Genomic DNA, 14,501 nt, shown 5'->3' on the forward strand with positions numbered 1-14,501 from the left:
TAGAAATTGGGAGGTTATGTCGCGATCATACAAGACGGTGGTGTGGTCACACTTGGAATATTGTGTTCCGTTTTGGTCACCCTGTTACAGGAAGGATGCGATTAAACTGGAAAGAGTGCAAAAAAGATTTATGTTGTCAGGACTAGAGAGAGACTGAGTTATAGGAAGAAGTTATACAGCCTGGGTCTTTACTCCTTGGAGCATAGGAGACTGAGGTGTGATCTCATAGACGTATATAACATCATGAGGGGCATAGATAGGGTGAGCGGTCTTTTTTTCAGGGTTGAAGAATTGGAAACCAGAGGACATAATTTCAAGGTTAGATGTGAAAGGTTTGATAAGAACTTGAAGGGAAACTTCTTTTATCCCGAGGGTGGTAGATATATGTAACCAGCTGCCAGAGGAAGTGGGTGAGGCAGGTACATTAGATATATTTAAGAAGTATGTGGACAGGGATATGGTTGACAAGAGTTTAGAGGGATATGGGCCAAGTGCTGGGAAATGGGATTAGCTTGAATATACATCTTGGTCGTCATGGATACATATGGTCCTAAGGGTTTTTTTCTGCGCTGTACAGCTATATGACTCTATGACTCTGAATAGAGAATATTTAAATGGTGAATAATCCTTTAAATATGTTTGACATCAACATCCACCCCATATTTACTCACACTTATACTCAAAGAGGGACATGGAGTCTCGTCTCACAAAGACAGGTTCTTCAGGCCACAGGTATCTAGTCAGCCACCAAGTACTTTCGACACTAATCCCATTTCCCACCACTTGACTTAAGGCCTTCTATGCCTTGGCATTTCAAGTGTTCATCTAAGTACTTCTGAAATGTTCTGAGAGTGCCAACCTCTACCACCCCTTACCTTAAATTGAAGCCTTCTGGTTTTCGACATTGCTGCTAACGGGGAAAGTTTCTCAACCTCCCCCCACCTACAATTTTTTTATGTCTCTATTATGAATCCCCTCAGCCTCCTCCACTCCAAGGAGAGCAAACCCAGCCAATCCTCCTTCACAACTAACTTCCACTGCGCTCTCAAGTTCACTTGGACCATTTCTGACACTTCCTTTCCTTTTCTAGATCGCATGTTCTCCATCTCAGGAGACAAACAGAAAAGCCTCCTGTCCATGGACTCTGTCTACACTTCTCGCTGCCTCAGGAAAGCAGCCAACATAATCAAAGACCCCACCTACCCCGGACATTCTCTCTTCTCCCCCCTCCCTTCAGACATGAGAGCATCTACCACCAGCACCTACCACAGCTCCTATCCCTCTGTTATCAAACTCCTGAACTGACCTCTCATACACTAAATCTACCTCGTCATGGCCCTTACACTTTAATTATCTACCTCCACTGCACTCTCTCTGCAGCTGCAACACTACGTTCTGCATTCTGTTTTCCTTTTACTACCTCGATCTACTTCTGTATGGCATCATCTGCCTCTGTCATCCACCTGCCTCTATCTCCCAGTTCCACCCTGCCTGCCTACACTACCTGGTTCAATCTGCCCGTTAACCTTCACCCCTCCTCAGTCCACCAATTACCTCTGGTTCCTGCCTCACCCCTCCCCCTCACACCTTTATACCAGCCATCTCCCCTCTCCACTCCCTGTCCTGATGCAGGGTCCTGAGGTTGGCCGTCACGACAACAACGACGATATCTTTATTAGTCACGTGTACATCGAAACACACAGTGAAATATATCTTTTGCGTAGTGTTCTGGGGGCAGCCCGCAAGTGTCGCCACGCTTCCGGTGCCAACATAGCATGCCCACAACTTCCTAACTCGTACGTCTTTGGAATGTGGGAGGAAACCGGAGCACCCGGAGGAAACCCACGCAGACACGGGGAAAACGTACAAACTCGTTACAGACAGCGGCCAGAATTGAGCCCGGGTCTCTGGTGCTGTAATAGTGTTACGCTAACCGCTACACTACCCTGCCTGCTGCATTGACCTGGCTCAGGACTCAAGGCTGTTCACATGCACGTGGCACTGGTGGTTGCTCTCAGACAAGTGTTGGAATAGGGTCTATATTGTTTTTTTCCTTGTAGTTATAGCTTTCTTTATGCTTGCTTGTATGTTTGTATAATCACCTGTTTGTCTGTAAACTTTTAGTAACGTCATAATGGCCTTGTCATAACGTAGTATAGTTAGCTCTGTACCACTGTAGTTTCCTTGTCTGTAAGACTGAAGTGTAACTGAGACAGTACTTTTCCACTGTCTGCCTTATCAGAAGACTCCCTTACCTTTACAGTATAAAGGGAGAGCCTGAGGACAAGTTCTTTGTTACTTCGTTTTACTTGCTGACACTGATTGACCTGTACTTTGATGAACATCTAATAAAACGGCTGTAACCATAAGGTTTTTGCCTCATCCTTGACTTCTGAAGAAGCTTCTGGAGAACATCATCTCCAGATCTACCACAGGGTTACCCCCTCCAGCTGCTGTGAGTTGCTGGTCAAGGCCAACTACTGTTCAGGAAGCCAAACCCCAACAAGAGCCAAGGGGAGAGAGAAAAACTGGTCCAAATAAACAGTGGCCCCCAGCTCATTCCATAATCTTCTTCCTCAGATACCGCACTTTTATAAAGAAATGGTCAGTTCGATCTGCATTACAGAACCAAAAGTAAGGCAATCTTACATTTCCAAGTTATTTAGGAATATATTTCCCTTTTATGCACAGACTGGTAGAGGATTATAACCAGAAATATCAAATTCAAAACAATAATAGCATCAGCAACTTTATTTAAAGAACAATTTCTCATTAGCATTCTGCACAGAAACATTAGGGGAACATTACTTGACTTCAGTGGTGAGATGACTGGCCATTTTACACTGTGTTCAGTTCCTGCAATGGTTCAATGACATCACTTGTACCTCTGCTGTGGATTCCAGCCCACTCCTGAGGCTTAAGACTGACACTGAAGAAATGAAGCACTGATAGAGAAGTCATCTTCTAGATAAGACATAGGACGGAGCTAACATCGGCCCTCTGAACCTGATGTGAAATATTCCATAGCATTATTTTGAAGAGGAACTAGGGAGTTCCCTCCGATATCTTCACCAACAGATGATCTGGTCATCATCACTGCCTTGTGGGAGCTTGCTGTGCGCCAAATTGTCTGCCACAATTCCTACATTGCAACAACACCTGCAATTCAGAAAATACTTCAAAGGCTGTAAAGGGCACTATAGATATGCAAGTAAAGTGATGGAACAAACTGCAGAGAGTTGTGGACACAGCTCAGCACATCACGGAAACCAGCCTCCCCTCCATAGACTTTGTCTACACTTCTCGCTGCCTCGGTAAAGCAGCCAGCATAATCAGAGACCCCTCTCACCCCGAACATTCCCTCTTCTCCCCCCTTCCATCGGGCAGAACATACAAAAGCCTCAAATCATGTACTACCATGGTCAAGGACAGCTTCTGTCCCACTGTTATAAGACTATTGAATGGTCCCCTGGTACGATAAGATGGACTCTTGCCCTCACAATCTACCTCATTTATTGTCTTATTGTCTACCTGCACTGCACTTTCTCTGTAACTGTAACACTTTATTCTGCATTCTGTTATTGTTTTCCCTTGTACTACCTCGATGCACTGATGTGATGAAATGATCTGCATGGATGGCATGCAAAACACAGTTTTTCACTGTACCTCAGTACATGTGACAATAATAAACCAATTTACCAATTCTAAAATTTGGCACAGGATAGAATGAGCAGCCATCTCATTTTGGACTACCGACACCAATCAGCTTCAACACATTATTCAATTCAACTCAGCTTTTATACTTACAGAAAACTAAATAAATGAATGAAATAACAAAAGGAGGACACTGAGCGTGCTGTCAAAATTTACAGAGAGAAAACTGTTGCAATCTGAGCCAGAATCCAATGGGACCGATTTTACAAGCAGAAAGCTTCACTCACTATTGGAAAGTCTTACGTAATCTGCAGAGAGCCTGGAGTTGCTGCCCAGAATTGTTTGTAAAGTTGTCTTTCAGGCTCCTCACCTTCACAATTTATCCAAATCTCTTTAATGTTTCATCTCCTTTTTTTTTCTGCGCATTGGCCTTTCCAGAAATCTTTGGCATTCTGATAAGATATCGGAGAAGCTGAGATGGTTCTCCTTAGAGAAAAGAAAGTTGAACATAGAACGTTACAGCACAGTACAGGCTGTGAATTGAGAGGAGACTTTCTGGAGGTGGACAAGATCATGAGGACTAAAGAAACTTCAGCTGCTAGAATCTGGAACAACAAACAGAACACTGGAAGAACTCAGCAGGTCAAGCAGCATCTGTGGAGGCAAAAGGTATGACATCATGACTGATGAACAGAGGGTAAATGGAGGGATCATTGAAGGACCAGAGCCACAGACTTAAAATTCTGGTTAGAAGATACAAGAGCGATGTAACGGAAACCTTTTTTAATATGTGAGAGTTGTTACAATCTATAAAATGGTGAAATCAGCACCAATCAGCACCTTCTGAAGGAAATTGGATTGGCACTTGAGAGAGAATAATTTTCATGGATTCGGAGTAACAGCAGGAGAATGAAACTGATGGGATTTCTCTACTAACAGTCTGCATTGATTCTAGAGGCGGAATGATGTTCATCTGCATTGTATCAATTCAAGGATCATATGGTACAAGCCCTGGCCTCTGGACTGGAAGCCTACGTGTTCTTAACTTGCAGTACCCATGGGCACTGTTCTTCGATGGGAAGGACAGATCATAGTATCACCTAACAGGGAATCGCATGGGTATATTGCAGCAAGTCAATGGCAGCTTTGTGGATCAGGCATTGTCAATGAAGTGGGATAATCAGGGCCTGAACTTGTCCTTCTTTAGTTCCAGTTTTTATAATTCAGCAAAAGTTTCAGTCATTGTAAAGACTCCAATCAAGAAATGCATCGTCTTTCAGACCCCATAAAGTGCAATTAAATTGAAATTGGTGAAAATAAAACATACATGCATTCAAAGACATTATCTTATTAAAACTTGCTGCCATTTACCAGGTCTGCACCATCAAGCTGCTGACCAGCACACCCTACTAACAAACGGAATTCTTCAGTGGTCGACACAGAAAGGAATATGAAGGAAAGTGTTAATTCCACATGGCTGACAAATATCACTGGAACTTTGTCAGTGAGAAAGAAAAGTTCCAAGTAAATCTTTGGGTTTTGTTTTTTTGAACGTTTATCAATTAAAACTAGAACATTAAATACTAGATGTGGCACTAAGTATATAAGAACACAGCTACACCATGGATCATCGAGAGCTGTAGGAAGTGACTGTTTTCCTCCAGTAAGTAGATGTCAGAAGAGATTATGATCCACTATGAAGTGCATTCAGTTCTACTGCTCCAGGATGAAGTTCTAGACATATGGTACCAGACCCCTGGTACCCAGTACTCCAACACCTCATCTCATGTTTCCCTCAAGCTAGCCAACAGAAATTGATTGCTGTGATCAGTGAAGAATTTTAATGTCACAACATGCAACGGCCATCATGATATAAAATGAACTCAGTGGGATTGCCTTCTTCTAAGAATTCCTGCTTCGGGTGTTGAAACCCCACTCCTGGACATGAGCATATGAAACTCATCGACTGCGTAGTAGCTACAGCAGGTCATATAGTCATGGACTGATACAGCACAGAAACAGGCCATTCGGCCCAACTGGTCCATGACGACCAAGATGCCTGATCCAAGCTAGTCCCATTTGCCAGCATTTGGCCCATAACCTACTTTTCCTATCCACAGACCAGCTCTGTTCTACGAACCTCACCCTCAATGATCTACCTGTTGCAGATGCGTCTGTCCATGGGAGAAGTGACCACGGTACAGCACTTGTGGAGAAAACACCCCATGTTCACACCTGGAGCACCAGTCATTGTGCTGTGTGGCACCATGATATGGATCCAGAGCTGGAAACCAGACGTTCCCGAGGTGCTGCGGACCATCAGCAGCAGCAGAATTTGATTCCACCATAATCAGTGGGCCAGCATCGCCCTTACTCTGCCATTAAAATTCAGCCAGTGACCAGCACTGGTTCAATAAGGACTGCAAAAAGACACTGGCAGCAGGCATTCCGAAAAATAAGGTGCCAACCTGGAGAAGCATGCTAATAAATAGCAAAAACTGGATAGACAGAGCCAAGCAGTCCTTCATCCAACAGATCCGGTCAAAGCTCTATGGTCCTACAACATTTGGCCATGACTGGTGATAGACAGGAGGAGGGAGCTCCAAGGATGTCCCCATTCTCAACAAAGGCACGGCCCAGCATGTGAATGCTAAAGACAAGGCTAAAGCATCTGCATCCCTGCTCAGCCAGAGGTGTGGTGTAGATAACCTACCTTGTCTTTCTTAGAGTCATAGAGTCATACAACACAGAAACAAGCCCTTTGGTCCAACTCATCCATGACGACCAAGATGTCAATCCAAGCTGGTCCCATTTGCCTGGGTTTGGCCCATACCTTGAAACCCATCCTATCCATGAGCCTGTCCATACGTCCTTTAAACACTGTAATTGTACCTGCCTATCGCACACCCTCTAGGAGCTTGTTCCATAAACCCACCGCCCTCTGTGCGAAAAAGTTGCCCTTCAGGTCCATTTTAAATCTTTCACCTCTCACCTTAAATCTATGTACTCTAGTTTTAGACTCCCCTACTCTAGGAGAAAGACTGTGACCATTCAACTTATCTATGTCCCTCATGATTTTATATACCTGATAATGTCATCCCTCAGCCTTCTGCACTCCAGGGAAAACAGCCCCAGTCCCATCACTCCTTCTAGCTCAAGCCCTCCAAACCCGGTAACATCCTCATGAATGTTTTTTCTGCACCCTTTCCAGTCTAATGACATCCTTCCAATAGCTGGGTGACCTGAATTGCACAGAATACTCCAAGTGCGGTCTCACCAACAACATATTTAAATTTTATTTACAGCATGGTAACAGGCCCTTCCGGCCCAACGAGTCCGCGCCGCCCATTTTAAACCCCAAATTAAACTACCCGTACATCTTTGGAATGTGGGAGGAAACCAGAGCACCCGGCGGAAACCCACGCAGACACGGGAGAACGTACAAACTCCTTACAGACGGCGACGGGAATCGAACCCCAATCGCTGGCACTGTAATAGCGTTGCGCTAACCGCTACATTACCGTGCCATCCATGTTATCACAGAGGCCATTCTTGAGCTATGGAGTGCTGTGTTGCCAGAGATACACCTTTTTTGCATGACAAATTATACCCTCAAGGGTAGTTGATGAGCTTGGCAGGGTAGATGTTGTAATATTTTCAGCAGTGGCAGAGTCACAAACGAGGGAACATAGTTACAGAATAAGCTGCTGCTCATTTAAAACTGAGGTGCACAGAAATTTCTTCTGGCAGAGAGTAGTGAATCTGTGGAATTCTCCACCACCAACCGCCCCCCACCCCCAGGGTGGTGAAGGTCAGATAATTAGATGTATTTAAGTACTTAGTAATTAGTTCATTATTGTCACATGCTCTGAGACACAGTGAAAAACTTTGTTTTGCAAGACATCCATACAGATCATTCCAAACGTAAGTACATCGAGGTAGTACAAAGGGAAAAGCAATAACAGAATGCAGAATATATTGTTACAGTTACAGAGAAAGTGCAGCGCAGGCAAACAAATAAAGTGCAAGGGCCATGACGAGGTCGATTAAGAGATCAAGAGTTCGTCTTTATCGAACAAGGGGACCATTCAAGAGTCTAAGGTGGAGATAGACAAATATTTGAAAGACTGAAGAATTGAGGGCTATGAGGAACTGGCACAGAAGAGGAATTGAGGGCGTGGAGATGGTGTGCATGCAGGTAAGGTATACTGGGTCTGTTTTTGCACTTTATAACTCTATGGCTCTATAACACTCCCGCTAATCAGACAAATGGGATAGATCCCTTGGTGCTAAATGAAGAAGAGGAGGCTGTTCTCTGGGTGTGATGGTCAATGTTTCTCCTCGAACTAGTACTACTTAAACAGACTCATCATCTGGTCACTCTTTCAATCCCTCTCCAGAGTTCCCGAGTCCATCCAAGGAACATAGCCACGCATCAGAAGTATTCAGTTGGTTGAGGAGGAGGTTTCATGGCCTGAGAAGGTTTTCTACACATGCAATTATTTTTTCTTCTAACAGGAACCAACAATGATACCCCAAGGTTTCTGGCACCAGGACAAAAGTGCTTAAGTGTTAATACAAAACATAACAACCAAAGAAAGCCCTTATATGTGTCAATATATATAGGTCCTAATCATGCAATTTCATTAACAAATTAAAATCATGGTGTGTCCAGCCTTGCAATCTTCATGGATTCCGTCTCGGCACATGTCCTATACATGATGTGGACCGCTTCTAAAACAGGAATCAGCATTCCTGCTATCTCACTGCTAATGGATACTGTTATTCTGGTTTCTGATCCATCCACCGAATTCAGGCCGTGGATGCCCATGGATTTCAAGTAGGACAAACCGTCAAAGAAATCTTAGTGCAAAGGAGGGTATGTCATCTGGGCTTTGAGGGTTGCATTGGACTAGTTCATGTGTCCCATAGGGCCTACTAGCTGGGGCTTACAAAGCCTTGATACAACTCAAGCATAAACCAATCAGCATCATTGGTTTGCTCGGGATATCTGTGACTGTTTTCTTGCAGTGGTCAGTGAACTTTCCATTGCGGCTATCTTAATGGAGGCTTCGAAGGAGCTGCAGTCCCACCTGTGCAACTGGATGTCTTGCTTTCCCAAGCACAGCTGCACCACCTTGCACACCCTCCTCAGAACTGCTTTCCGAAGCAGGATGTAAACCCAGGGATCCAAGATCTGATTCCAAGCTGCCATCCGAACGCCCAGGAGAAGTGATGTGACGGATTGAGGGCCCGCATATAAACTGCCTATCATCGCCATGGTTACCTGAATGAAAGAGGGAAAAAAGGCACGAAAATAAAGTTACTTACCAAGGTCATTAATTTTCAACTGAGTGTCTCAAAGCCAGTATTAGACATCTATAATTCTGCAATGTTTAATCTAATTTAAAGGCCCTTAAAATGAAAATTTGGAACATCAGGATACAAATGTGTGAAGGGCTTCAAACTTCCACTTTGCCTAAGGCCTTAACACCTTCGCTGAAATGGAAGGGAGAGGAACAATGCAACCTGCTGTCCTTCTTATTCCTGGGTTTTACAGTTTTCCTGGAGTTACAGCAGGAGACCAGGAAAATCCTTGCAGAATTTCAGCAGGCAATTCAACATCAGTTTTCATCCACAATACATAGAACATGGAACAGTACAGCACAGGAACAGCACTTCAGCCCACAGTGTTGTGCTGAACCAAGTAAGATAATGACACCTAATCCCTTCTGCCTGCACATGGTCCATATCCCTCCATTTCTTGCATATTCAAGAGCCTCTTAAACACCTCTATCGTATCTGCCTCCACCACCCCTGGCGGCGCATTCCAGGCACCCAGCACTCTCTGTGTAAAAACACTTACCCCGTAAATCTCCTTTGAACTTTCCCTCTCTTGCCTTAAATGCATGCCCTCAAGTATTAGACATTTTGACCCTGGGAAAAAGATACTGGCTGTCTATCTAAGATAAGATAGCTTTATTAGTCATCTGGAGGAAACCCACGCAGACACAGGGAGAACGTACAAACTCCTTACAGACAGCGGCCGGAATTGAACCCGGGTTGCTGGCGCTGTAATAGCGTTACGCTAACCGCTACACTACCGTGCCTGCCTATCTGTGTCTCCCATAATTGTATAAACTTCTGTCAGATCTCCCCTCAGCCTCTACCACTCCAGAGAGAACAATCCTAGCTTGTCCAACCTCTCCTTATAGCTCATACCCTCTAATCCAGGCAACATCCTGGTAAACCTCTTCTGCACCTTCTCCAAAGCCTCCACATCCTTCCTATAATGGGACGACCAGAATTGAATGCAATACTCCAGATGCGGCCTAACCAGTTTTATAAAACTGCAACATAACTTCCTGACTCTTGAACTCAATGCTTCGACTCAATAATGGGAAATGTTTGGAACTAGAAACCCTCCCTCTGTACTTAATAGCTGAATGTAACATCTAAGGAATTCATAAGTATAGTCAGAGGTGGTATTTTGGCAAAAAACGTGGCAAAAGTGTAACAGGCAATCAATGATGTGAATGCCAAACCAAAATACAGGTAGTTCTGTTGTAACACATGTTACCATAACACAAATTGGTTATGAGACGATTGATGGATTAGGGAACATTTTTTGCATTTCATGGGCTGTATTGGTTATAACGCGATCACAACCAGGAAAAGTTATTTAAATCTGTGCTTTAGAGGCAACTACAACTTGTTCTGCTGTAACACGACTTTCTCTAACACGAGGTTTCTGAGGAATGTAACTGTCATATTATAGCAGAATTACTTGCACTGGAGTTGCTACGGTTCTAAAGTGATAAAAGTTCTGATGACAGATCATCGACCCAGAACATTGTTTCTGCTGCTCTCTCCACTGTTGCTGCCTGACTTTTTCAAGAGTTTCTGTTTTTATTGCAGGCACCCCAAACCTCTTTATCATCTCCAACAAGTTGGTGATTCATCTCTAAAGTATTTATGATGCATCTTCGACACCGGGTAAATTCTGTCAAATTCTGAGCTCCAAAAACAAATCATTGGCACCTTGTCCAAATTTCAATTGCAGACTGGGAACCTGGAAGGGGTTCCTCCCTGGCAACCTCCTCCTCCTCCCACAAATCCTGGATTGGCCTGGGGCAGGCAGCTGCAAGAAGCAACTCGGAGACAGTGGGGTGGAAAGGAGGGATAATTGTGGCCTTCTCCTGCACTATGTCACATGCATCTCCATGAGGGAACTGCCCGTTATCTCCTGATGTCCAAAGTAAGGAGGTCAGAGGCAGGAAGAAGAAGGGGACGATCCACAGTCTAATGTGCATTCTTTGTAAATACCTCTGTTCCTCTGCCCGAGTTCAACTGTCTATGACTTTTAAGCAAGACCCTAAAAGTTGACAGCTAAGAAAAAGCCATTGAGCTGGTGCCAAGTGATGAGTCACTCATCACAGTATACCCAGCCTTCTACCTACTCTTGTAGCCATAGTATTTGCATGGATGGTCCAGTTGAGTTTCTAGTGAATGGTGACCTCCCCCCCCCAGGTCTTTGAATGCCAAGGATAGGTGATTAGATTCCCTCTTGTTGGAGATGATCATTGCCTGGAACTTTGATGGCTCCAATGTTCTTGCCACTTACTAGCCCATGCCCGAAGGTTGTCTAAGTCTTGCTACATGCAGGAATGGGTTGCTTTTCCTGATGAGGAATAGAAGATGAGGATAGCATCCTATCCGAATGCATCATGGCTTGGTATGGCAACTGCTCTGCCCAAGACCGTAAGAAATTGCAGAAAGTTGTGGGCACAGCTCAGTCCATCATGAAAACCAGTCTCCCCTCCCATGGACCCTGTCTACACTTCCCATTACCTCAGGAAAACAGTCAACGTAATCAAAGACACCCCCTGCCCACCCCAGACATTCTGTCTTCTCCACCCTTCCATTCAGCAGAAGATATAAAAGCTTGAAAATATGCACCACCAGGCCCAAAGGGCAGCTTCTATCCCATTGTTATAAGACGTCTCAGTGGACCTCTTGTATGTTAAAGGTGAACTCTTGACCTCACAATCTACCTCGTCATGGCCCTTGCACCTTATTGTCTGCCTGCACTGTACCTTCTCTGGAACTGTAACACTGTATTCTGTATTCTGTTATTGCTTTTTCCTTGTACTACTTTGATGTACTTATATTTTGAAATGATTTGTATGGATGGCAGCAAAACTAAGTTTTTCAATGTAAGATAAGATAAAAATTCTTTATTAGTCACATTTACATCGAAACACACAGTGAAATACATCTTTTTGCATAGAGTGTTCTGGGGGGCAGCCCGCAAGTGTCGCCACGCTTCTGGCACTAACACAGCATGCCCACAACTTCCTAACCCATACGTCTTTGGAATGTGGGAGGAGACCGGAACACCCGGAGGAAACCCACGCAGACACGGGGAGAACGTACAAACTCCTTACAGGCAGCGGCAGGAATTGAACCCAGGTCGCTGGTGCTGTAATAGCGTTACGCTAACCGCTATACTACCGCGCCTGCCCACCATGTACCTCGGTGCATGTGACGATAATAAACCAATTCCAATTCTAATTCCAAATGGAACTTGGCGTCGTCATCAGCAAACTTTCCTGCTTCATTGCTGGACACTGGACAGTGCCCTGAAGAACAACCACAGTGACATCCTTGGGGCTGTGATGAATGAGTTCCGACAACCACAACCATCTTCCTTTGAGCGAGGTTTGATCCCAAGCAGTGGAAGATTTTCCTCTTTGATATCCGCTGACCTCAGTTTTACCGGGGTGGCTTGATGCCTTACTCTGCAAAATGCTGCCATTTTGACAAGGGCAGGCACTCTCACCTTGCCTCTGGAACTAGCTCATTGGTCCCAAGTTGTGATATGGTCTTAACCCAGGTGATCCTGTCAAAACCCATACTGGGCATCAGTGTGTAGGTTACTGGTGAATAAAGTGCCTCTTGATAGCAACAACAGCTTCCGTTGCCTTGCTTATGATTGAGGGACCACTGATTGGCCAGTAATCACCCAGATTGGATTTGACCTGGGTTGTTGTGAACAGGACGTACCTGGGCAACCTCCCACTGCAAGCAGCAAGATTTTGCATGAGCTCAAGTATACATAGGAGTCAGGATGAGAGAACATTGCAGCAGTAAGTTCCGGAGTAACAAAGGCACAGACAGTTTTAACTGACGGAGACACAAAGAGACTGCAGACACTGGAATCTGGAGCAACACACAACCTGCTGGAGGAACTCAGCGGGTCGAGCAGCATCTGTGGGGGGAATGGAATTGTCGATGTTTCGGGTTGAAACCCTGCACCGGGACTAGGTCGACAATTCCTTCCCTTCCTTCCCCCTTCCCCTCCTCCTTCCTCTGCCCTCTTGTCCCTTCTTCCCTCCGATGCTGCTCGACCCACTGAGTTCCTTCCAGCAGTCAGTCTGGTTGTTCCTCCGAGTTCAGCTGATGGCACATTGAGACAAACAGGCAGGTCTTGTTATCCAATCGGATCATTTGCAACTCATCCAATTCATTGATCTGATTGGATCGAACCAATGCAGAGTGAGTTATCTCTAATATGAAAACAAATATTCCATCAAATACTTGAGGCAACACTAAGAAGCCACAGACTTGGCTTAAAGATGTCGAGCCATAAAGCTTTAAAAGATTCCCTTCTGAGATTAAATAATGAAGGATTGTCTCATAGGTTGTAGAACAGGACCAACCTGTACTTAAAAATACGCAGTTAAGCATAATATAGGCGTTGGCACCCTTTGTAACCTACCCCACCCCCCACAACACTCCATAAGTTCAACAATCCTACAACTCGGGCCTCGCGTGCAACCACAACATACTTTGGTCGACCACTGACACTCAGGCTCTGGAACTCCCACCGTAAAGTGCTCGTTAAAACCTCTCTCTTTGGCCATACTGCTGGATACCTCCCTGAATATCTCCTGGTGGGACTCAGTGAGAAATGATACATCAGGAGGTTTTATGTCACAAAGACATCCACCACAGAAATAGGCCCTTCAGCCCAACACATCCATGCCCACCTTTGCCCATCTACACCAATCCCATTTGCCCACACTATGACCTTATCCTTCTACACCGTACCTATTTAAATAGATTCATAGAGTCATACAGCACTGAGACCCAACCGGTCCATGCCAACCAAGGCACCCGTCTAAGCTAGTTCCATTTCCCTGCATTTGGACCATATCCTTCTAAACCTTACCTGTCCATGGACTGGTCCAAGGGTCTTTTGAATGTTGTTAACGTGCCTGCCTCAACCACTTCTTCTGGCAGCTCATTTTATATACTGACTACCAGCCCCCCTCCCCCTTCCAGGTGAAAATGTTGTCCCTCAGGTTCCTTTTAAATCTCTCCCCTATCACCCCAAACCTATGCCCTCTAGTTCTTGAATCGCCAACCCTGGGAAAAAGACTGTGTGCATTCACCCTATCTATGCCCCTCATGATTTTATACAGTCCTATAGGATTACGTCTCAATCTCCCACGCTCCAATGAATTAAGTCCCAGCTTGCTCAACCTCTCTCCATAACTCTGTCCCTCAAGTCCCGGCAACATCCTTGTAAATTTCCTCTGCACTCTTTCCAGCTTAATGGCATCTTTCCTATAGCAGGGTGACCAAAAATGAACACAATATTCCAAGTGCGGCCTCACCAACATCTTGTACAGCTTGTCTGTCTAAATGCCTCTTGAGCGTAGTGATTGTATCTGATTCCCCCACCTCCTTTAGCATTGAGTCCCAGATAGCAACCACTCTCTGCGAAAGGGATGATATAAATGTGATTTTTTGATAATGCAGTAAGGAACAAGCTCCGAATT

General features: G+C 44.8%; 1 protein-coding gene across 1 annotated transcript in view; it reads right to left on the reverse strand.

Moving 5' to 3' along the window:
• Positions 1-7,369: 7,369 nt before the first annotated feature.
• The window catches only part of LOC127568591 (prostaglandin F2-alpha receptor-like), a 28,424-nt gene continuing 21,292 nt past the window's right edge, over positions 7,370-14,501 (reverse strand). The window contains exon 4 of the mRNA XM_052012538.1: positions 7,370-8,941. Coding sequence (XP_051868498.1) covers positions 8,645-8,941 — 297 coding nt within the window. The 3' untranslated portion in view covers positions 7,370-8,644. The remainder of the gene's footprint in view (positions 8,942-14,501) is intronic.

The sequence above is a fragment of the Pristis pectinata genome, chromosome 3 (assembly GCF_009764475.1).
Source record: "Pristis pectinata isolate sPriPec2 chromosome 3, sPriPec2.1.pri, whole genome shotgun sequence".
Lineage (NCBI taxonomy): Eukaryota > Metazoa > Chordata > Chondrichthyes > Rhinopristiformes > Pristidae > Pristis > Pristis pectinata.